Source organism: Fomitopsis serialis (genome assembly GCF_022376445.1).
Source record: "Fomitopsis serialis strain Sig1Antser10 chromosome Unknown B0H18scaffold_45, whole genome shotgun sequence".
Lineage (NCBI taxonomy): Eukaryota > Fungi > Basidiomycota > Agaricomycetes > Polyporales > Fomitopsidaceae > Fomitopsis > Fomitopsis serialis.
In genome coordinates this window covers 168602-188297 of record NW_025955005.1, presented here as the reverse complement: position 1 = coordinate 188297, position 19696 = coordinate 168602, and the positions used below count along the sequence as shown (strand labels likewise).

Below are 19696 nucleotides of genomic sequence, written 5' to 3'. Positions count from 1 at the left end.
GCTTAGGTCGCGATAACCACACACGGCCTGGAGTGTATCAAGGAAGGAAGCCTGTCAATAGGTCATAAGAACAATCATGAGATGCCGCAGGTTCGGCCGCAGAGCGGAACGCAGACTGCAGCGGCATCCATGTCCTCCGCAAGTCCTCCGTATCGAAGTTCAAGCGACATGTAGCGCTGAATGGTGGTGGTCAATGCTGCCGTTCCACCAACACCTTTGTCACAGGGAACCGATGGTCTCATCTGAGCTCCAGCTGACAGGGTCCGTCGGCCCGGGCAGCGATGTGTCCTATAGGCAACCTATAGGTCAGACCTTTTGTCAGTCACGAGTGCAGAATGGTCTGGGCTGGACAGTTGAACTGTGTCACAGCACAAGTGCACCAAACGGTGCATGGTTTCGCAGGGTCTACGGCAGGAACGAAACTCTCTTGCACAGTTAGGTATCTTCGTTATATTGGACGGCGTCCGACATCCTATCTGAAGGTGTCCCTGATCTAGGCCCCATAAACCCACAACGTCTGTCTCACGTCCGTGTGTCATGCACGCACAGGTGCATTGAGCAATTGTGTCCGCGTGAGGCGGATAGAGTTCGCTCTCTACCATGAAAACGCATTTCCGCGACACATCTCTAGGCATCTGGACACAGCCACCTGCGGGACCGTGCCTGCGGATGGCATGGGAAGCTAAGAGGCGGTCAGTGTGTATTCCTGGCATTGACGAAACGTTAGCAGTGCAAACACAGTAGATTCGACAAGGCTTCCGTACTGCTTGTGTCCGGTGCCGTGCCGCTCGTCCGCCTGTCCAATACGATAACGGCTCCGAGTGTCTGCAAGCCATCCCGTCACACCGTTATCTGGATACCGCTCTCCAACAGCCACTTCAATGTCTCCGCAGTCGGTCGAAGGGCAGGCGCGTCGAGATTCGCCGAAGAGGCTTGCACCACACCGACCAAAGCCCGTACTATCCCAACGCGTTCCGCCTCCGTTGCCAACTCGGTACGCCCGCCAGGGTCCTGAACTGACAGAAAGAGGTTCCTGATGCAAACGACGCCGCGATGCACCAGACCAGGATGAGGTGCAACCGACTTCTCTTCGTCGTCATCGTCGCCGTTGACCTCCGCCTCCATGGTAGAGATTGAAGGATCAACGAGGTTCCCGAGGACTGGCAATACGCGCTTGCGCTCGCGCTGGAGCTCCAAGAGACTCTGGCAGGCATCCGGGGAAGTCGTCAACGTGGCTACTGCCCCAGAAGCCGCGAGCCGCGTCTGCAGATCATCGACATCGCAGAGCGCGACGAGCACCTGCAGCTTCGACTTGGACGCCGCCGCTTTCTCGCCACCGAACTTGTTGTACACCTCTTCGCATCCGCCGACGAGGTTGCACACGAGCTCCGTCGCGGCGCGCCGGACGAGCGTGTGGTCTTCGAGCATGAGCAGCTCGACTTTGTTGAGCAGCCCGTCGGCGCGTGCGACCCTCTCGGCGACCTCGCCGTTGTGAGACGCCAGATTGGTCAGAGCCATGAGTGCTTCGAAGCGCTGCAGCAGGTTCGACGTCGGATGTACCAGCATGAGGGTCAGCGGTCGAATGGCGTCGAAGAGTGCGCCCTGGTTGGGTCCAAACACCTGCACGGGCGCAGATGTGATGGCCAACTTGGCCAGGGCTTGGATAGGCTCTATTTCGGCGGGCTCGAGATGAGGTGCTGCTGACGACCGTACAGTGGATTTCTGGGTGGGGATGATACTTTGAATGATGCGCATGAGAGCTTTAGACCCTCCGGCTTGAAGGATCTTTCCCCGGTTCTCTTTGTCTTCGGTAAGGTGCAAAAGAGCCTGGCCAACAGTGAGCCTGACAGCAGGACTGTCCGCGGCTCGTGCCGCTGCTACTAGGGCCTCGAGCGCGCCATGCTTCACGAGCTTTCGGGCTCGTGCCTTGACATGTTCGTCGTCGTCTAGAGGGCTGGTCTCCTCTGAAGCTGCCCCATTCTTCGGAGCATTGGCCATCCGGCGCAACTTCGCGATCTGGGCCTGTTCATCGGTCAAGCGCGGTCGATAAGAACAGAGATTGAATATTATGACGACTACCCCATAGAGAGGCGACTTGGCGATGTCTTCGGGAGACTGGTTACCTGTAGTTCCAGGCTTGCGACGAGGAACGAGGGAGAACAAGCGCGATAGAAACGCCCCGTCGTTTGATAATAGCTCTTTGATATTAGGGTCTGTGGTCATGTAGGCGAGCCCTTCGACAGCATCGGCAGAAGACGAGGACTGGCCATCCACAACGAGGCCCTTCATCAACCTAGCCAGTTCGTCGTCACCAGCAGAGGCGTCACGCCTTCCGCTACTCTCGACTTGGGGCGCATCTGTCCCAACACCACGCGATAGCTTGACCAACGCGACAGCAGCTGAAGCTTTCAGGACGTCATCTGTGGGCTGCCGTGATTTCGCAACGAGCCATTCGACATGCTGTTCTGAGATGAGGGCACGACAAGCTTTGTGACCGCTCGCATTCGCGAACAGGGCCGCAACGGCCCTCGAGATGGTTGTAGAGTCAGGGAACAGATCGAGAGCATCCGTCACTGATTCCAGAACCCCATCCTCCCGGAGGATAGCAGATGCAGACTGCCAGTCGACTTCAAATAGAGCGGTGAGGAAGGACATGCCTGCGAGTAGGCTCGTCTCGGTGGTGTCCGACATTCGGGAAACGACAGGCGGACCAAACGTCCTGCGAATCGCCTCAGTTCCAGGGTCGCCGTCTTCCTTGCCAGCAGGAGGTTGCGAGCCCTTCCTGAGTTTCGTGCATATGGCGATAGGGCGATATAAGCCTTGGGTCGGAGGGTGCTGGTTGAGAGGGAAGGAAGGAGTCAATCAAGCATGATAGCTCGTCAGGTAGCAGCGCAGTCCAAGGCTTTCCTTCTCGCTTCGCGAGCAGTTGGTCCAATTCAGTCTCAAGTTCCTCTGCCATTGTATGGGGCAGCCTATCCAACAGAAGGAGGTGCGGCAAGAGAAGCCCGAGGGTGGGCGGGCGGGACACGAGTTGCCTGCCAGTGAGGTCGATCGCAGTCTTCACTTCACCGCTCACGTGCCTTGTCGAGGCAACTTGAAGATCGCTCGACCGACCACCCTGCTTTCGCTCATTCTCCAGTTTTCTCAGCGTACTCGGTAACATGGACATGGGTGAAGGATCCTCTAAGCACCCTTCAAACACACGACAAGACACCATACAAGTGGGAAACACTCTATTGCTCAAGTTACCGAGCGGGGACATCAAGACTTGGAAGCTAGAGAAAGACTCGTGCGACCCTCGTTCATTCCACATAAGAAGTTGACGCTGAGCCCTAGCCCAGCACCGCCAACCTTGGGAAGTTTGGATCATTCTACGCCAATGAACTAGTAGGACGACCGTTTGGCTTGACGTATGAGATCGTCGAGAAGAAACTCAGGGTCGTGTCGCCTCGCACACTGCAAGAAGTAGGTATGGATCCTATTGCCTGCCATGTTGAGTTCTCTGACCGGGCGTATGCAGAGGATACCGAGGCGACTAATGAGCTGATCAACGACGGTCAATTTGTTCAACCGCTGACCTCCGAGGAGATTGAGGCACTCAAAAAGTCTGGTCTTCATGCATCTGTGCGTGTCCGTAGTGCCGAAATCATGGTCAAGGACGTGCTAACATACCTCTCAGGAAATAATCAAGAAGCAAATAGAACAACACGCCAACTATTCATTGAAGACGGAGTACAGTAAAGAGAAATACAAAAAGCGCAAGGAGGCAAAGTACGTATGAAGTGTCTCCGTGCATGCATCCATCAAACATCCGTTTCTAGATACTCGAAGTCCTTCACCGTCATTGACCCCACTGCGTTCAATGTCTGTGATTATTGGTTCAACAAGGATCAAAACAGACTCCGAGATGTCCGGCCGGATGCGCTAGGACAAATGCTCAATCTGGCCAATATACGGCCCGGTGGAAAATATCTCGCAGTAGACGACGCCTCTGGTATAGTTGTGGCAGGGATTGTGGAAAGGCTCGGTGGTATGTAGGCAGCCTATCAAGCATGGCTGAATAGCTCACGAGAGGTTGTGTCTATAGGACAGGGTCGACTGATCACAATATGCGACGTCGACTCACCGCCAGCATATCCTGCCATGGTGCACATGAACTTCTCGAAGGAAGTTAACCAGGTACTAGCATCTCTGAACTGGGCAACTGCGGACGAGGAGTACACGCCTAGTAAGTCTCACGGCCACGCTATATGGGCAGTTGTTCACGTCTTGAAGTCATCCCGCCGTCCGAGCCGCCAGGCAACGTGAAGTCGGATGCCCAGAAAGCGAGGCTCAACAAACGGAAGGTTGTCAACGAGGCGCTTGCCCAGACAAGAGAGGAGCTCTTTGCAGGTGAATTCGACGGGTATGTACATGCCTTTGCATCAGGTCTGTATCAGGCGACTGATGCTGTGTGGTTCCGTCTTCAGGCTAGTCGTGGCTAGTGAATACGACCCATTCTCCATTCTACAGCAACTATCTCCGTACCTCGCAGGGTCTGCGAACATAATCGTCCACAGTCCGTACATACAGGCGAGTCTCACCATTTAGTTTGCAACAAGTTCACTGACCGCTGGCACCAGGTCGTTACCGATCTGCAAAATCAGCTGCGAGACCTTCCTCAGTTCCTAGGAGCCGCAGTCACAGAGATGTGGCTGCGGAGGTACCAAGTTCTCCCTGGACGGACGCATCCCTTGATGAACATGTCCGGCTCGGGAGGCTTTATCCTGCACACGATCAAAATGTACATCTACCCTCCCATCATTATTGCATTGCTTCACTCATACCGGCTTAGCTATGACGATCCAACGGCGCAGTCCGTCGTAGTACATCGTCAGAAGGCGAAGAAAGCAAATTGGAAGCTGACGCTGCGAGTAGTTCGAGGCAGGACTCCGTCATGAGCGAAGAGTCAACTCATGTTGAGCCTGAGGCTCCGCGGTGCCCAGTTCTCTAACAGCACCGCCCGATTTGCCTGGCGCAAGCGACATTGCGCGGACATGAGCGGAAGCCTTAGTGTAATTAGTCGTAGCCATAATATACGATCCTAGTGGTTTCATCGTGACAATTCGTGGCAGCAGGGTCCAAACGCAGTGTCGTTGCAGGGTTATCATGTTGGGGCGTCCGTGAAAAGTGCGCCGAATACCTGACAGGCATTCATGAGTCTTCGAATGGGCTAACTCGAGTCGAGTACACACCTCATCGACGATGGTATAGAGCAAGTGTTGGTTTAGGCGACGATTTTGTAGTACAGCGAATATCCGTCGAGCCCCGCGACGTGCGTTGGATCGACCAATCATATTGGCCACCAATCTGAAAGATACGTCAAGTACGGCCCCCGACACATCTGCAGCGTACTCACCTGGCATCAACGCGGATAGCTTGCGATTGGCCTCGTCTCTCGTTCGTACCTTCTCTTCTGCAGTGCGTGGCGCTGAAGGAGGCTTCAATTGGCCACTAGGCCAGAGTGTTTCTTTGAATTTGCCGATATAGTCGACCAAATGTGGCTCGTCCAGGTACGTTTTGAGCGTTTCCCGGATTTTGCTGGCACAGCGTCATCAATCATTTAGACAGTTACCGTCGAGATTGCGTACCGTTCAATCGTATCCCCAAAGACCTGCTGCAGAATGATGACAATAGCTTGTCTCCGCAACCAGTTGTTCTTCTTGTCAAGCTCAAAGACGGCGAGTAACAAATCGCATATAGGCGATGAGAACGTCGAGTTGCTCGTCTCGCCTTGCATAGGCTTCAGATCGCCCGAGAGCTGCAACAGCGCGTCGTCCGAACCAGCCTTGCCCGAAGCCTTCAGCGCCTGCGCGACGAGGTCCTCGTCATGTACGCCGCTGCCTACGATACCAGCGAACTCGGCGGCTTGTGTGGTTAGCCGCTGGATGATAACGTCTAGCATGGAGGGGCCAAAGAACATGTCGTCAATACTGTCGGCAACGGACTTGTAGACTGAGTGGACGAGGCCTTTGCTGGTGGAGGGTGCTGCCGCCTTGGTATTTGATTCCGTCGGTGCGCTTGCGATGAAGGGTGAGTCGCGCGACAGGAAGTTCCGGAGTTCGTCGCTCTCGCAGACAGCAGGGATAGTTATCAAGCTCTGCATTCACCTAAGTATAGCCTCACGTCACAGTAGATATATGCTGGCGCGTACCTGCAAGTATTTCTCAAGAGCCACACGTCGATGGTCGACGAAGCTCGTGGCCAAGGATGTCACTAGTCGTTTGCCCGGGAAGTCTAGATTCCGGACAAGCGCATACCGCTCCCTAAGCTTATTATGCATGTTGAAGAACTCGTTGTAGCGCCGCGCAACGACCCAGCCAGACGTGTAGCTTCCGTCCGGGGCTAGCTGCTGAACTTCGATCAGGTACCGCACGACCGACTTGCCGTCCTCGTCGCCCACTGTTGAGTTCACAATGGCGACCTTCGTACGATCCGAGAGTATACGATTGGCCGACTCCTGCTGTTCGTACTGAGCCTTCTGGAAGCCCAGTTCCCGAAGCTCCCTCGTAAGAGACGACTTCGACTTGCGCAACAACCGAAGCTCCTGCGCATCGCCCGTCAACTCCGCCTTCTTTATGAGGGTATCAAGCATAGCGTCCTGCGACTGCAGCGTCTCGATCTTGCTCGCCAGCCTCGCGATCTCATGCGAGAGCTGCAGGTCGCCGGGGCCAGCAAGCTGGAAGGAGCCATGCCCCTCATCAGCATCATCCTCCGCTCGCTCCTCTTCGTACACCTCGTCGTCGAACAGGACACGCTTCTTCTCGCGAATGATGCCGTCACTCAGCGCGCCCGGCAGGCCTTCCAGGGATTTCGACTCCGGAGGGTTGTCCCGCTTGTCCAGCGCGATGATATCGGTCAGGGCAGCCTGGATCGCTTCCATGCGGCGGGACTGTTCCGTGAGTTGTTGCACCTCTGGATCGTTAGGATCATCGAAGAGGGGCGCTCGGTTTGTAGAGGTAGAGTGCGAGTCCGCGGCCGGGGACATGAGCAGCTCCAGGTTCGACGCAGATGCTACAGCACGTGGCAGAGCGGTTGGGGGAGGCGCTCCGAGTGGAGTGGCAGGCGACGACACTACTACGCCCATGGGCTTCTGGCCCAAAGGGATCTTCAGCAGCGGAGTCGAGTTTGAGCGTGGCACCGGAGTCCTCAAGCTACGCTCGGACGACACGGACGATCCCCGCGACATCCCAGAAGACGCCCGAGACACGACAGACGAATCTGCACTCGTGTTGTGTGAGGAGGCTGCGGCGTCCCTCCGACCGTGCAGCTCCGCGTCACCCACAACGCGGAACCACAGCTCCGAACGCTGGAACTCCTCAAAGTCCTGCTCCATCTCGCGTTCAACCTGTCTCTGTACCAACATGACGCTCTTCCGCACTCGACTTTCCTCCGCGGGAGTGGGTGGTTCCTCTGAGAGCCCGAACGAGCGGATAGCCTGGACGTGCTTCTGCGAGATGGTTCCCAAGACGGGATCAGGTGTTGAGTTGGAGAAGTAGAGCTCGTTCATCATGGAGATATCCTCCTTGAGCGTAGCAGAGCGGGCGGGGTCCAGTACCGCTTCGTCGTCGTCATCGTCGCTGCCTGAGTCTACCGACTCCAGAGGGTTCTTGAAGCTCTCGACTGTCAGCCAGAATTGCACCAATAAGGAGCGATGTCGCCGATCCATAAACTCCATGAAGTATGATAGAGAACTCGGGTTGGTGAGGACGTCGCGAAGGCCCAGGCTTGAGGCGGTATGCGTTTCTGTCACATTTGCGGAACGCTGGAGAGGTTCGATCAATCAGTGTAGACAGGGGAGACGACGATCGCTTACCGGCTCTGGCTCGCCACCCAACACAGCGATCCGTTTCTCCACAGTACGTTTCGCGGTATACAGTCTGTCTAGGAAGGCAACAATGTCTTCCGTCTTCTCCCCATTGATCCAGTCATCCTTCTCGTGGCTCGCTACACGAAAGCCCGAACATTAGACGAAGCTGTATACGCAGGCATTCAGTAACATACCGAGCAGCGTTCTGTTACGTCTGATTTCGCTCATGATATCATTCTTGAGCCTCCTCGCGTCAAGAAGGGACGAGCAACGATTGATGCTACGCAGGAAAGACTCGAACTGACGTGGGTCGGTACGAATCGTGATGGTCTCCGTGGTGGGTGCTTTCAACTCGGGCACACGAGCATTGGGACGGGGCAGCTGAGCCTCCAGGATGTTGCGCACTTTCGACACGAGCCTCCTGTAGCGCGACGGGACAATGAACAGCGATTCTATTCACTTGAGTACAGCGACATACTGTTGACGTATCGCTGCTCCCGCCTAGGATAGTGAGAACACATCGAAGTCGTGCATGCAATCTTGCTCACCACGGTGTCAATTGAGCGGTTCCAGAAGTCGGGCTCGGCGACCATGTCCATGATGGGGTAGAAAACAGAGCAGGCCACAATTTCTCTGACCACCAACCTCACAGCCTGGCTGTTGGCCTCCTTCTCCGGCAAGATGGTGGGGAGAGCCTTGTCGATGAGCTCTCGCAAGTGGTTCTCCTCTGTCTGCCTCGTGAAGGTGGAAGAGAGGTTGTCCACGGCACGATGTAGCTTCCCTCCGCCCCGGCCTGCATAGCGACTCGCCAGCAACAAGTCGAGCTCCTCCGACTGCGTCAACCTGCGCTCCAGCTCGGCGCCCCGCAGCGCGACTTCGGACTGGCGAAACTGCTCGATGTGCGCGGTGACCTTGGGCACTATCCGCTTGACGATGAGAGCGGAGAGGTCCACAGTCTCCACTCGCGCTAGCAACTGTTCGATGCAACTGTGAAGGATCGAGGACACCGCGGTCGGGAAGGACGGGGAAGATGAAATGTTGCGGTACCATACGAGCACGAAGTCTCTTACAATCATGATGAGTATGTCGTTAAGCGCAGACGAGATCACCGGGGAGTCGGGGCACAGCGGCGGTAAGGATTGCGGGGCCTTGTGCGACCACTGCGAACGCGTAAGGACGGCCTGCCATGCTGCCGGGGTGGAGAAGGCGAGTGGCCTTGCGGCATGCGGCAATGCATTGGGTGCTGGCGGCCTCGAGCTGTCCAGAAGGTATCCGAGGGCAACATTGAGCACGAGGAAGCCCAGGACAGTGAACACCAGGAAGAATGGGAGGCACAGGACAAGCGCGAGCGGTGAAGACGCGATGCGTGCGATTGTGGGCAGCACCACCCCTGCAAGAACAGCGACAACGGCAGCCTGTCTCCCAGTGGGTAGCATCGGTACCGGAAGTGATGAAGCTCGTCGTCAATGTCCGAGTCGGCGGTGTGCTTGCGACTGCATGGTGGCTGTCGGAGAGTGAGTGAGGCAGCACGATCGCGTGTCGGCACTCTGCCGGCAACACACACGGACCTGCCAGAGTCTCTCATGCGCGGTAGGTACACACTCGTTCTTCAGAGATTGCAGAGCGACGCCATACTACAGTGAGAGAACAGTAACATATAGTGTATTTCTTCCAATCAATGACAAGCAAATGCGCATGTAGACCGACGTCTAACGGTAGTAATACACTCGATACCCGGTAGGCACTTCTGTTCGTTCCATCATGACCTCTACGCGTCCGGCCATTGCAGCAGCTCCTTTATGAACGCCGTCGTGTCCGCCGCGCGCATCAAGCTCTCTCCAACCAAAACCGCATTCACGCCCTGCTCCTTGTACACCACCACGTCCTCAGGGCCCTTAATCCCGCTCAGCGCGCACAGCAGCACGTCCTTCTCGCGCACCATGTCCACAAGCCCGCTCGTCGTGCCCATATCCACGCTGAAGTCGTGCAGGTTCCGGTTATTCACCCCACGACCTTCGCCCCGATCTCCAGCGCACGCGCCATCTCCCGCGCGTTGTTCACCTCCACGAGCGGCTCCATGCCGAGCGAGACCGCGTACGCGTAGAGCCGCTGCAGCTGCTCCTGCGCGAGCATCGCGACGATGAGCAGCACCGTGTCCGCGCCCCATAGGCGTGCCTCCGCGATCTGGTACTCGGAGAACACGAACTCCTTGCGGAGGATCGCTGGACGGTCACGCAACCCGTCCACTGCCTGGCGCGCGAGCCGCATGTCAAGCAGGCTGCCTTTGAACCACGTCGGCTCGGTCAGGACTGAGATGACGGACGCGCCTGCCTGCGCGTAGAGCAATGCCTGCTGGGCGGGGTTGACGAAGGGCGCGATGTCGCCTTTGGACGGCGACGCACGCTTGATCTCGGCCATGAGGCTGAGCGAGGGCCGCGCGGTCGATGTAGATGGATTCTTCTTCAGACGAGGGACGAGCGGGATGAGGGGCGGGGCAAGGCCCATCTTCAGGTACGCATCGAGCTCCTCTGGACGTGTTCCCGGCGTCGCTTTCGCTGCGTCGACGTCCTTCTGGCGTTGGGCGTAGATCTTTTCGAGGATGGTAGGCGGTTTGCCTGCGCCGTCGCCGTTGGACATGACAGTGCTGATGATGTGGGTACTACCGCTGCAGTATGCAGAGTGCAAGAGTTCGTCCTGGATAATGCTTCAGTTCCAGCTGGTCAACTTCAGTCGCACGGCATCTCAGGGTGATTCGGTTATATATACCGCGACATAACTCAATTTGAGGTACAATTTCACAGGTGAATCCCGCCCTCGGCCATCGCCCAACCCAGCTGCTCGTACGTCCATCCGAAGCACGATCCTCCTAGTTCGGCAGAGTGGAAGCCGCACACGCTGCGATGTGACCCGGGCCTTCGATAAAACCGATCCAGTGTCTCCATCTCGGCGGCGCTTAGGTGCACGAGCTATCCGGGGTTCTCGTCAGCAACTTGTGTCACATCTGGTCCACTACGAAACGCAGACCGTTACCTGAAGATTCTCCTTCAGACGCTCCGTATGCACCGTCTTCGGGATTACAGCAGTCCCGCGCTGGACGCCCCAGCTCAGCAATATTCGTGCGCCCGTCACCCCTGGTCCGTGCGCTGCCGCGATGGCTGTAATGGCCGGGTCGTCCGCGAACTTGGCCTTCCCGATGGGAGAATACGCCGTGAGAAGAATACCCCGCTCGTTGCAGAAATTGAGCAGCTCATGCTGAGGAAGACACGGATGAAGTTCCACCTGATTCACAGCGGGAACGACGGACGCATGTGCAAGGAGCTTCGTCAGGGTCTTGACGTTGAAGTTCGACACGCCGATGGCTTTGGCTCTGCCTAACTCGCTAGGATCAAAATGTGGTCTCGGGCAGCGGGAGAAGCGTCGCGATTCACCGTCCGCAAGGAGTTGCTCCATCTCCAGCCATGTCTCGACAAACGTCGGGCTTTCCTCCGGTTGCAGGGTATCACCTTCAGAATCCGCACGGCCTTCATCAGTGACAGATGACTTCTCGCTGCGAGCCGCAATCCGAACCTGACTCGCCGTATGCCATGGGCCAGTGCATCAGGTACAAGTCCACATGATCAACGCCGAGCTTCGTCAGACTGGTTTCGAAAGCCTGTTCGACACGGCCATGGTCACTCTGGCTAGTAACACGATTCGCGTCGGTGTAGAAGCGCCCTGTTCGAGCAGTCGTGAGGCTTACTCGAGCTTTGTGGTCAAGAATACGTCGTGGCGAGGCACACCGGACTCTCTGAGAGCCTTCCCTACGGATTGTTCATTACCTGTGACAGGCGAGTCAGTGGACCAGGATCTGTAGTCATTCTGAACTCACCGTAGTTCTCAGCCTGAGTGCGCGGCGATCCTGTTTAGAGTTCAGGCGACCTGGCACGCGAGACAGGGCACTCAACCGTGTCGATGTGACGATAGCCGAGGTCGAGCGCGAGCTTGACCATATTCGTTACATGCTCGCCCTCGCCGCACGCGCCCATCCAACATCTGTGAACCCGGTCAGACGAAGATCTCACATGTTGGCCCCCCAAATACGTACCCAACACCAACCGCGGGGATGGACGTGCCGTTGTTGAGGGTAAGACGCTTGTCGCTGACAGCAGGCATCCTTAGCCTCCTGGACTTGGTGGATGATCGTGGTCAGTGCCAGCTTGCGCAACGACCGAACTTCAAGGCCACTGTCTTCGTGGCGCTGCATCGGCTTGGCATCAGCACCTAAAAAGTGGCTGGATGCTCTCACGAGGAGGACCTGCCCGGCTGGCAGCGCGGCGTGGCGTACAAGGTTTGAGGTCCTCTGTGCCCATCGAACCTACCGTTGCCTGGCACGAAGTCATCGCCGTTCCGGCTTTGTCTTTTGACTGCAGGACACCGCGGCGTCGGCGATAGTAGCATGCACGCCATGGGCAAGCAGCGTACGATGGACGTTCAAACGTTCACTTGTTGACGTTGATCGCCCGCGCCTCTACAGTGTGGCGCCGCGTACACCCTCAATCCAGGAATTTCATGACCCCCCTGTTACAAATGTTGGATTTCGAGCTTAACACTATCTCCTCGCTTTATGCAGGATTGCGAGAAGCTTAACCAGACCTTGTGGCTTGCAATAAAGCAGGCCACCCGCGACGAGACTCAGCAGGGTCAGCCGCCCGCGTCCGGTCTCATCTCGCGGGGCCGTCACTGGCAACATTTCACCGACACCTCGTAGCAAGACTGTACAATATGCCCTTCCCTGCAGATGAGGTGCGTAGTCTGTTGTCGTCTGTACTATGCACTAACTGGCGTTGTCGTCGCAGGCGAAGATCGTGTCAATATTCATACAGACATTACTTTACGGTATGCCCATGCCATGCTGTATCTCCATGCACTATACTCACGACGGGGCTGCGTCCACCAGGAGCTTACACTGTCTTGTTCATTCTCACGATATGGGCACTACTCACCCGACGGCGCAAGAGCAACCCATGGACGGACCCCATGCTGTGGATATCCATCGTAATGTTCGTCGTGGCCACAATGGCGAGTGCCCACCGTGTTGCGGCCGCCACGGTTGCGCCCTGACCCTGTGTCCCATAGCACATTGGCGTTAACTACACCCGCATCATCAAGGCCTTTGTCATCTACCGTAACGAACCTGGGGGCCCGGCGGCCTTCTTCAACCAGCTGTCCGAGTTCACCAAATATTCGGGAGTACTCTCTACGTCGCCCAGACGCTCGTCGGCGATAGTGTTCTCGTGCGTGTCGACAATCCACGCCATTCGTGCGCATACGGCGGGGGACTAATCACGGCATGAATGACACTCGTACTTAGTTGTACAGGTGCTACTTAGTCTGGGGCACCCTGTGGGTCATAGCGGTTCCGTTCGTCTTGCTGCTGGGAAGCACAGGTGCGTGCCAATCAATATTGCGGAATGTGTCATACACGCGTCTCATGACCGCTACCTAGCTTCCGGCATTGGCATCCTCTACTCCTTCGCCAAGGTCGTGCCCCAAGCTGACATATTCGTCGACGAGCTGCAGAACTGGATCACCTCGTTTTTCTCGCTCACGCTCGCGACAAACATCATCTGCACGAGTGGGCTGTTTTCCTCCACAGCCTCTGCGGTGCCTTGCTCACTCATTTACTCCCCCCCGCAGGCCTCATCGCGCTCCGGATATGGTGGATCAACCGCTCGATCATGACGTTCATGGACCACAACTACTACCCCATCATCTTCCTCGTGCTCGAATCCGGCGTGGTCTACTCCGCCACGCTCACCGCGCTGCTCATCCTCTACAAGACCGGCTCATGGTTCCAGTACGTCCTGCTCGATGCCGTACGTCGCCCTCCCGATCTGTGCTCCGTCGGCGGCGACTTACGCGCGGCCCGCAGATCTCGCCCATCGTCGGCCTCGTCTTCTCGATGATCATCATCCGTATCGGGCTCGGGATCACGACCGCGCACGGGTCGTCGTCAGGCTCGAGCGCCAGGGACAGCCAGGCGGCGTTCGACCGGCGCATCCCCATTTCGTTCGCGCGCCCGACGCGGAACACGTCGACGCTGGACGACGTAGAATACAACCCGGACGAGCTGCAGCTGCGAGATATGTCGACACGCAGTCAGGACCTCGGCGTGAAGGACGAGCAGGTAGGTTGGTTGGGTTATTCAGTCCAAGACTCTTGGCTCCGATGAGTGACGATCTGACGTTTTGAGCGTGTCCGTGCAGAAACCAGCTCCCCCCGTGGTGAGGATGTTGGATACATGACACGCACATGCACGATATGACAGGTCGGTTCGCGATGACTATAAATTGGACCTTTTGAGATGGACAGGTTGGTTGCTTTTGTATTATACCCGCCCGATGTTATCGCTTTAGTGGCTCTACAGGTACACCCATTGCTGCATCAAGCCATTTCTGAGGCAATCGTGTCTTTTCGTTCGCTGCGTGACGATACCCTCGAGAGCTGGACGCCGCTGGCGACACCCGTAGGTTCGAGGAGCGCAGTCTCGCCCTCTGCGTTCGACTCGCCCGTCGCGATGCGCAACATGATGACAGAGAACACGATGCCCTAGGGGGCGGAGCCGCTGTGAGTCGCCGCTGCACATGCGCTCTGCCAGATGGGCACTTACGACGATGGAGGACACCGCGTCGAGGACGACGTACTGGAACCACGAGTCGACGTTGTACAGGATGAGCAGCGCGAGAAGCGTCGCGGAGTACAGCGCGCCCGACTCGACGATGAGGATCATGACTGGCGCAGGTCCCGGTACCTGAAGAAAAGATGGGTCCGGTTGACGACCCAGATCCGGTACGCCACCAACGCTATATTTGCAGAGGATCCGGACACGCGTTCCTCGGCATGAGATGATATCCGGGACGAACGATGGAAACGCACCGGTACAGACGACATTTGTCGCGAAGGTCATGGAGAAGAACGCGGTGATCCAATGCCCTAGCTGGACCACGAAGATCGAGGCCTCAGGGTCAACCTTGTCGAAGGAGTACAGGATGCCGACGCCAGTCGCTGCAAACGCGGAACGTTGAACCGACGGACAGCATCCTATGAAACGCAGGACGCACCGGTACTCCCGAGAAGAAGGACAAACGGGAACGCGATGACCCACAGCTTTCGTCCCCAGACAAGATAGCTACGGTACAGCTGTGATAGTGACCGTGGTCGGTCTACGTCCAGCATACACAATGATGAAGTCGTGCACGTACCACCATCGCGTCACCGAGCAGCGTCTGCGCGACGTACAGCGTGCTTCCGAACATCTGCGTAAAGTTGGACATCTCATTGAAGAACGCGGCGGGGCCCCCCGGTGCGTCTACGTTGTTGATGAACGCGAGAATGATGCGCGAGAAGTTCGTCGCTACGTGCTGGGACGTGTCCAAGTCAGCCCGCGGGCGTGCGGTGCGTGCGGCGACGCGAAGGCAGGCTCCTCACTGTGGTCGCAATCCCAAACATCAGGAAAGACACGAAGAGCATGTTCCTCCGAAGTGGGTTCCCGGAAGGTCGCTTCCATAGCAGTGCTTTCGTCGTGGTGAAGAACAGTGTCATATAATTCCCTGCGGAAGAGATGTACGTTCAAACATGAATATATCACGATGGGTTGATTAGGTCTTCGAGGCGCACCATAGAGGACAGATTGGACGAATATGGACACTAGCTTCGACTGCGCCGATCGCCATTCCTCAGTACAAGTGGTCAGATCATTACGCTCGCGGAGACATACCTCTGCAGCGGAGAAAGGCATGATTGCTGCCTATGGATCGGACTTCCCAGAGCTGTCCACGGGGCGGATGGCACAGTCTATATAGTGGGCGAGCGATTGTCGCTCATGCAAACCCCCGAAGGATACGTTCTCCATCAGAGAGTGCGGTTCTCCCGATATAATCAACACATGTTCGTAGCGGAGAGACAGGAACTCCGGAGGGTAATTGGATGGCGGAACTCTACCAGGACGCTCCATATCCTACCTGACAGTCGAACGCATGCAATAAGTCATGCTATCGGCGATATTGGTCGCGGATGGCACGTTCTGAATTGGTTCTGAAGTGCAGGAGCATTTCCCTGGCAGCCGAATAGGAATTTGAATGACCAGCTGCGAGGCGCGAAGCCACACAAATCTACATGTATAGCTCGTGGCGCCATTTGTAGCGGCGTGACCGGAGACTCTTGAGACGTGCTTCTGATACGACGTTGCCTGGTTGGTGAATAAGTTCAGCTTCTGAATGTTCTCACTGGTAGGCTGAACTCTGTTTCTACCTTTGGTTTGAAAATTCGACACCAAGTATCGATTTTGGTTCACATGGCATATTTCCTCCAGGCCTGGATTCAGAGGAGCCTGTGTTCGAGCGTTTCCAGATGGTGCTGTATGGCCCGGGCGCCGCGCACAAGTCACGGGTACCTCTGGTAAGGGCTCTACCACTTGCTGAGACAGTACCATCCTTCTGGGAAGGTATACCTCCCTCGACCTGTGCATGCACCCAGTTCCCAGGATAACATGGTGAACGCTTCAAGAAAAAGTTGCGTCTGTACTTTCTACGATCGCGACCGTTCGTTTGGCAGTCTGGTTTCAGCAAGCGCTGGCTGTCCATTCCGCACTGCACTCGCCACAACTTGACTGGAATGCCACACTTGCCAGTGGTCTCTGCTTTACGCCACTCCTTGCGGCGAACATTTCTCCTTTTGTTGATTCACATTTCCAGCTGTACTCTGTCTGCCTGTATGTATCAAGCTGTATGAATCAGAAATGCTGGGCCGAGTTGGCAGTTGCACCGGTATCTGCGGAGATAGCTACACACGTCAAATAACAATGTCATGCCATCCACCGTGGTATTCCCACTGCCACCTGCGAGCGCCCTCTCATTCAACGTTTCAACGTTCAACATTGACGCTTCAAAATGTGGCCATTCACAGCCAGCTACCCATCCCGGCCTTTAGGGGTGTTGAAGTCGCAGTACGACTACATCGTCGTGGGCGGTGCGTAGCATCTCCTGAGCTCATGGCGAATGTGCTGAGTTTATGTTCCAGGGGGGACAGCTGGCTGTGTCCTCGCACGCAGGCTAAGTGAGGACCAGCCTCAGTGTACAGTCCTACTGGTCGAAAGAGGTGATGCATCCAACATGTATGTACCTCCTTTCCACGGCTCGGAGTACGCCAATGACGCCGCCAATCGTGCCTTAGCTTCCTTGACACGAACCCTCTGTTGTCCATGCACCAATTGTCAGGAGGACGACGGAGCACGGTCATTCTAAGTGCACCCCACGCGCAGCTGGGACGGTCCTTTCCCCTCGTGTGCGGAGTAGGCTTGGGCGGAACATCGCGCGTCAATGGCGACCAGTACACTTGCGGGGTTCCCGCTCAGTACAACGCATGGAGCGACCAAGGCCGGGTCGGGTGGTCGTATGACGAGATCAAGCCGTACTTCCTCAAATCCGAGCGGTGGTCGGGGCCGGTACCTGAGGAATACCACGGCTTGAACGGTGAAGCACAACATGCGTTCTCATGTCTGCGATATTCATATCCTATCAGGCCCGGTGGAAGTGCGATCCTTTGAGCACTACCACTATGAAAGTTCGAGAAGGTGCGCGCCTGCGCCTGGTCGATCTCCGTCGAGGCCTTGATGTGCGATCATATCAGAGCGGCAGACGCGGTCAGGAAGATTGGATTCCGGGACATCCTCGATATGCATTCGCCATTCGAGCCGCCCATCGGCTTCAACAAAATGCAATTCACAGTCGACTCGACCGGTCGACGCCATTCAGCATTTCGTGCATACCTACCCGCAGACTTCGTCGCTGAGCAACCTAACCTGCACGTATGCATCAACGTACTGGCTACGAGGCTAGAGTTCTCGGAAGCAAGCGACGGGACGGTCAGCGCTGAGGGCGTAGAACTGGAAAGTCTCGATGGTAATGTGAAGCGAGTGATCACTGCTCGTCGTGAGGTTGTCTTGTCTTGTGGAACGTTGCGTACACCGCAGCTGCTACTCTTGAGGTATCACGCTTATTCCTATCAGAGTAAGAGGACGACTGACGTCGCTTAGTGGGATAGGCTCTGCCTCCCATTTGCGTGAGATGGGTATACGGACCATCAGGACACTCCCGGAGTTGGACAAAACTTTGTGAGTGTCACTCTCCTTCCGTGAGTGAGTACTCCCATCCTGATCTTTTGCAGCAAGACCACGTCATCATCGGCACGACCTACAACTGCCCCATATCAGACTCACTCTACGCGATGGTCAGGCAGCCAATCACATTTCTACGAGAGGCTTATAACTATCTCCGGCATGGCACGGGGTGGTTCCTCTGCACCCTGGCCGAGTTCGAGATCTTCGGCCTCTCGAGCGTGGTGGGGCCAAACGGGAAAGCCGCGCCATTATCTGAAGAGCAGCTAAACCCTTATAACCCTGACAACCTGCCTGACTTTTGCGTTTTCCTCGTGAGTGCTTTGCTCGCATGAATACATCCACGCGCTTATTATGCGCAAGAGCCCCATCGGCGACCCCAGCACTCCAGGAGTGGACACCACGCAAGGTATCATAACTCTGTGCGCTGGGCTTTTACTCTCCAAATCCTTCGGCCACATCCGCCTGCGGTCGACGGACCCGCGCGTGGAGCCCCTCTGCGACATGCAATACCTCGCCGCGCCAGAGGACCGCGTCGCCCTCCGCGCCGCTCTTCGCGTCACCAGCGCGATCGCCCAGCAGCTGCGCGGCGAAGGCTACCCGATCGAGCCCGTGCGCGTGCCGGACGTGTCGAGCGACGCCACGGTGGACGAGTACATCGACGAGCACGTCGGGACGATGTACCATTACACGAGCACCTGCCGGATGGCGCCCGAGGACGATGTGCGGCCGGGCGTCGTGGACGACGAGCTGCGCGTGCATGGGGTGCGGAAGCTGCGCGTTGCGGATGCGAGTGTGCTACCTGATGTGCCGGCGGCGCACCCGCTGGCCCTTGTGTATGCACTGGCGGAGAAGTGCGCTGATCTCATGCGCCAGAGTGCTGAGTCGGTGGACCTTTAGGGGTGTGCCGTCACGCACACGTTGATTCTTACGTGCTTTGGCTTCGCATCTAAGTTCGCGGTGTTGGCATCTTACTCTCAGTCCAGAATTGATTAGCTGGAAATTGTCACATATATTTCATTCCTCTTGGCTCACACCAGTGCGAAAGTTGTCGCCGCTTCGAAAAGCAGCCTTGCGTTGCCTCCCGCTGGTGGTACGAGTGTAGGGTTCGACAACGGGTAAGTTACAAGATCCTGCCAATGAGGTGCTATGTTACGTAATACGACACAGAGCTCTAGCGGAGTGATGCAATGCCTGACTGCAGCGGTCGACCTTGCCATATAACAGAATCATGCATTGCACAGACTGTCTCTGAGCTTCGCAACCCTGTCAGCCATGTCCGACCAACAGAAAAACCATCCATCTGTCCAGAGCAAGTCTGTAGGGCAGCGGACCCTGGGCGAGTCGTGGGTAGGTAAGTCGCGTTGCACCGTCACGTCCGTCGTCGCGGGATTGAGGATGGACCACACACATCACAGCTCTACCACCCAAGACACGCATAGGCATCTCACTAGCTGTCACGGGCGTCGCACTGGCGGGCATCTACATTTCCGACCAGCTCGAACGAGTGCTATCGCCCCCAGCGGACAAGAACCCCGTAGCAGAAGGCGCAGTGAAGGACGTGCCGCCACCGTGACATCTACGTCGCATTTCCCAGTATGGAGGAAAACAAAAGGAGAGAACATGGTACAACGAGGGTAGGCTAGGATGGCTAGGGATACACATGTGGGAGGGCTGTGGTAGTGGTGGTACAC

At 56.6% G+C, this 19696-nt stretch overlaps 9 protein-coding genes across 9 annotated transcripts; 4 read left to right on the top strand and 5 right to left on the bottom strand.

Moving 5' to 3' along the window:
- Window positions 1-683: 683 nt before the first annotated feature.
- B0H18DRAFT_1014529 (armadillo-type protein) lies at window positions 684-3169 on the bottom strand (the record flags this gene model as incomplete). Its single annotated transcript, XM_048029153.1, has 4 exons — window positions 684-990; window positions 1018-1119; window positions 1147-2819; window positions 3115-3169. 4 exons carry the CDS (start codon window positions 3167-3169, stop codon window positions 841-843), a joined length of 1980 nt encoding a protein of 659 aa, XP_047892106.1. The 3' UTR covers window positions 684-840.
- B0H18DRAFT_934751 (Gcd10p-domain-containing protein) lies at window positions 3090-4940 on the top strand (the record flags this gene model as incomplete). The annotated part of the gene is given in 8 exon segments (XM_048041778.1): window positions 3090-3289; window positions 3342-3624; window positions 3680-3771; window positions 3822-4030; window positions 4088-4228; window positions 4276-4405; window positions 4470-4576; window positions 4591-4940. The coding sequence occupies 8 exon segments, from the start codon at window positions 3162-3164 to the stop codon at window positions 4938-4940; spliced, it is 1440 nt and encodes a 479-aa protein (XP_047892105.1). The 5' UTR covers window positions 3090-3161.
- A 118-nt stretch (window positions 4941-5058) lies between these two features.
- Window positions 5059-9285, bottom strand: B0H18DRAFT_1085656 (PhoX domain-containing protein; the record flags this gene model as incomplete). Its single annotated transcript, XM_048031944.1, has 9 exons — window positions 5059-5182; window positions 5218-5349; window positions 5395-5580; window positions 5631-6139; window positions 6194-7804; window positions 7856-7986; window positions 8044-8270; window positions 8328-8350; window positions 8398-9285. The coding sequence occupies 9 exons, from the start codon at window positions 9283-9285 to the stop codon at window positions 5059-5061; spliced, it is 3831 nt and encodes a 1276-aa protein (XP_047892104.1).
- Window positions 9286-9617: 332 nt separating this feature from the next.
- On the bottom strand, window positions 9618-10486 carry B0H18DRAFT_1085655 (indole-3-glycerol phosphate synthase; the record flags this gene model as incomplete). Its single annotated transcript, XM_048031943.1, has 2 exons — window positions 9618-9862; window positions 9886-10486. The coding sequence occupies 2 exons, from the start codon at window positions 10484-10486 to the stop codon at window positions 9618-9620; spliced, it is 846 nt and encodes a 281-aa protein (XP_047892103.1).
- A 158-nt stretch (window positions 10487-10644) lies between these two features.
- Window positions 10645-12001, bottom strand: B0H18DRAFT_1120306 (Aldo/keto reductase; the record flags this gene model as incomplete). Its single annotated transcript, XM_048034094.1, has 8 exons — window positions 10645-10815; window positions 10880-11220; window positions 11278-11352; window positions 11417-11529; window positions 11589-11667; window positions 11718-11730; window positions 11794-11881; window positions 11934-12001. 8 exons carry the CDS (start codon window positions 11999-12001, stop codon window positions 10645-10647), a joined length of 948 nt encoding a protein of 315 aa, XP_047892102.1.
- Window positions 12002-12610: 609 nt separating this feature from the next.
- Window positions 12611-14116, top strand: B0H18DRAFT_1120305 (uncharacterized protein; the record flags this gene model as incomplete). The annotated part of the gene is made up of 9 exons (XM_048034093.1): window positions 12611-12631; window positions 12685-12724; window positions 12786-12883; window positions 12965-13122; window positions 13208-13275; window positions 13335-13463; window positions 13526-13704; window positions 13761-14015; window positions 14102-14116. The coding sequence occupies 9 exons, from the start codon at window positions 12611-12613 to the stop codon at window positions 14114-14116; spliced, it is 963 nt and encodes a 320-aa protein (XP_047892101.1).
- A 133-nt stretch (window positions 14117-14249) lies between these two features.
- On the bottom strand, window positions 14250-15626 carry B0H18DRAFT_1120304 (uncharacterized protein; the record flags this gene model as incomplete). Its single annotated transcript, XM_048034092.1, has 8 exons — window positions 14250-14267; window positions 14324-14437; window positions 14499-14893; window positions 14950-15028; window positions 15091-15249; window positions 15317-15438; window positions 15506-15545; window positions 15606-15626. The coding sequence occupies 8 exons, from the start codon at window positions 15624-15626 to the stop codon at window positions 14250-14252; spliced, it is 948 nt and encodes a 315-aa protein (XP_047892100.1).
- Window positions 15627-16776: 1150 nt separating this feature from the next.
- Window positions 16777-18902, top strand: B0H18DRAFT_1120303 (uncharacterized protein; the record flags this gene model as incomplete). Its single annotated transcript, XM_048034091.1, has 7 exons — window positions 16777-16855; window positions 16907-17000; window positions 17060-17358; window positions 17408-17459; window positions 17516-17787; window positions 18057-18316; window positions 18366-18902. The coding sequence occupies 7 exons, from the start codon at window positions 16777-16779 to the stop codon at window positions 18900-18902; spliced, it is 1593 nt and encodes a 530-aa protein (XP_047892099.1).
- Window positions 18903-19277: 375 nt separating this feature from the next.
- On the top strand, window positions 19278-19578 carry B0H18DRAFT_1120302 (uncharacterized protein; the record flags this gene model as incomplete). Its single annotated transcript, XM_048034090.1, has 2 exons — window positions 19278-19356; window positions 19421-19578. The coding sequence occupies 2 exons, from the start codon at window positions 19278-19280 to the stop codon at window positions 19576-19578; spliced, it is 237 nt and encodes a 78-aa protein (XP_047892098.1).
- Between the last annotated feature and the right edge of the window lie 118 nt (window positions 19579-19696).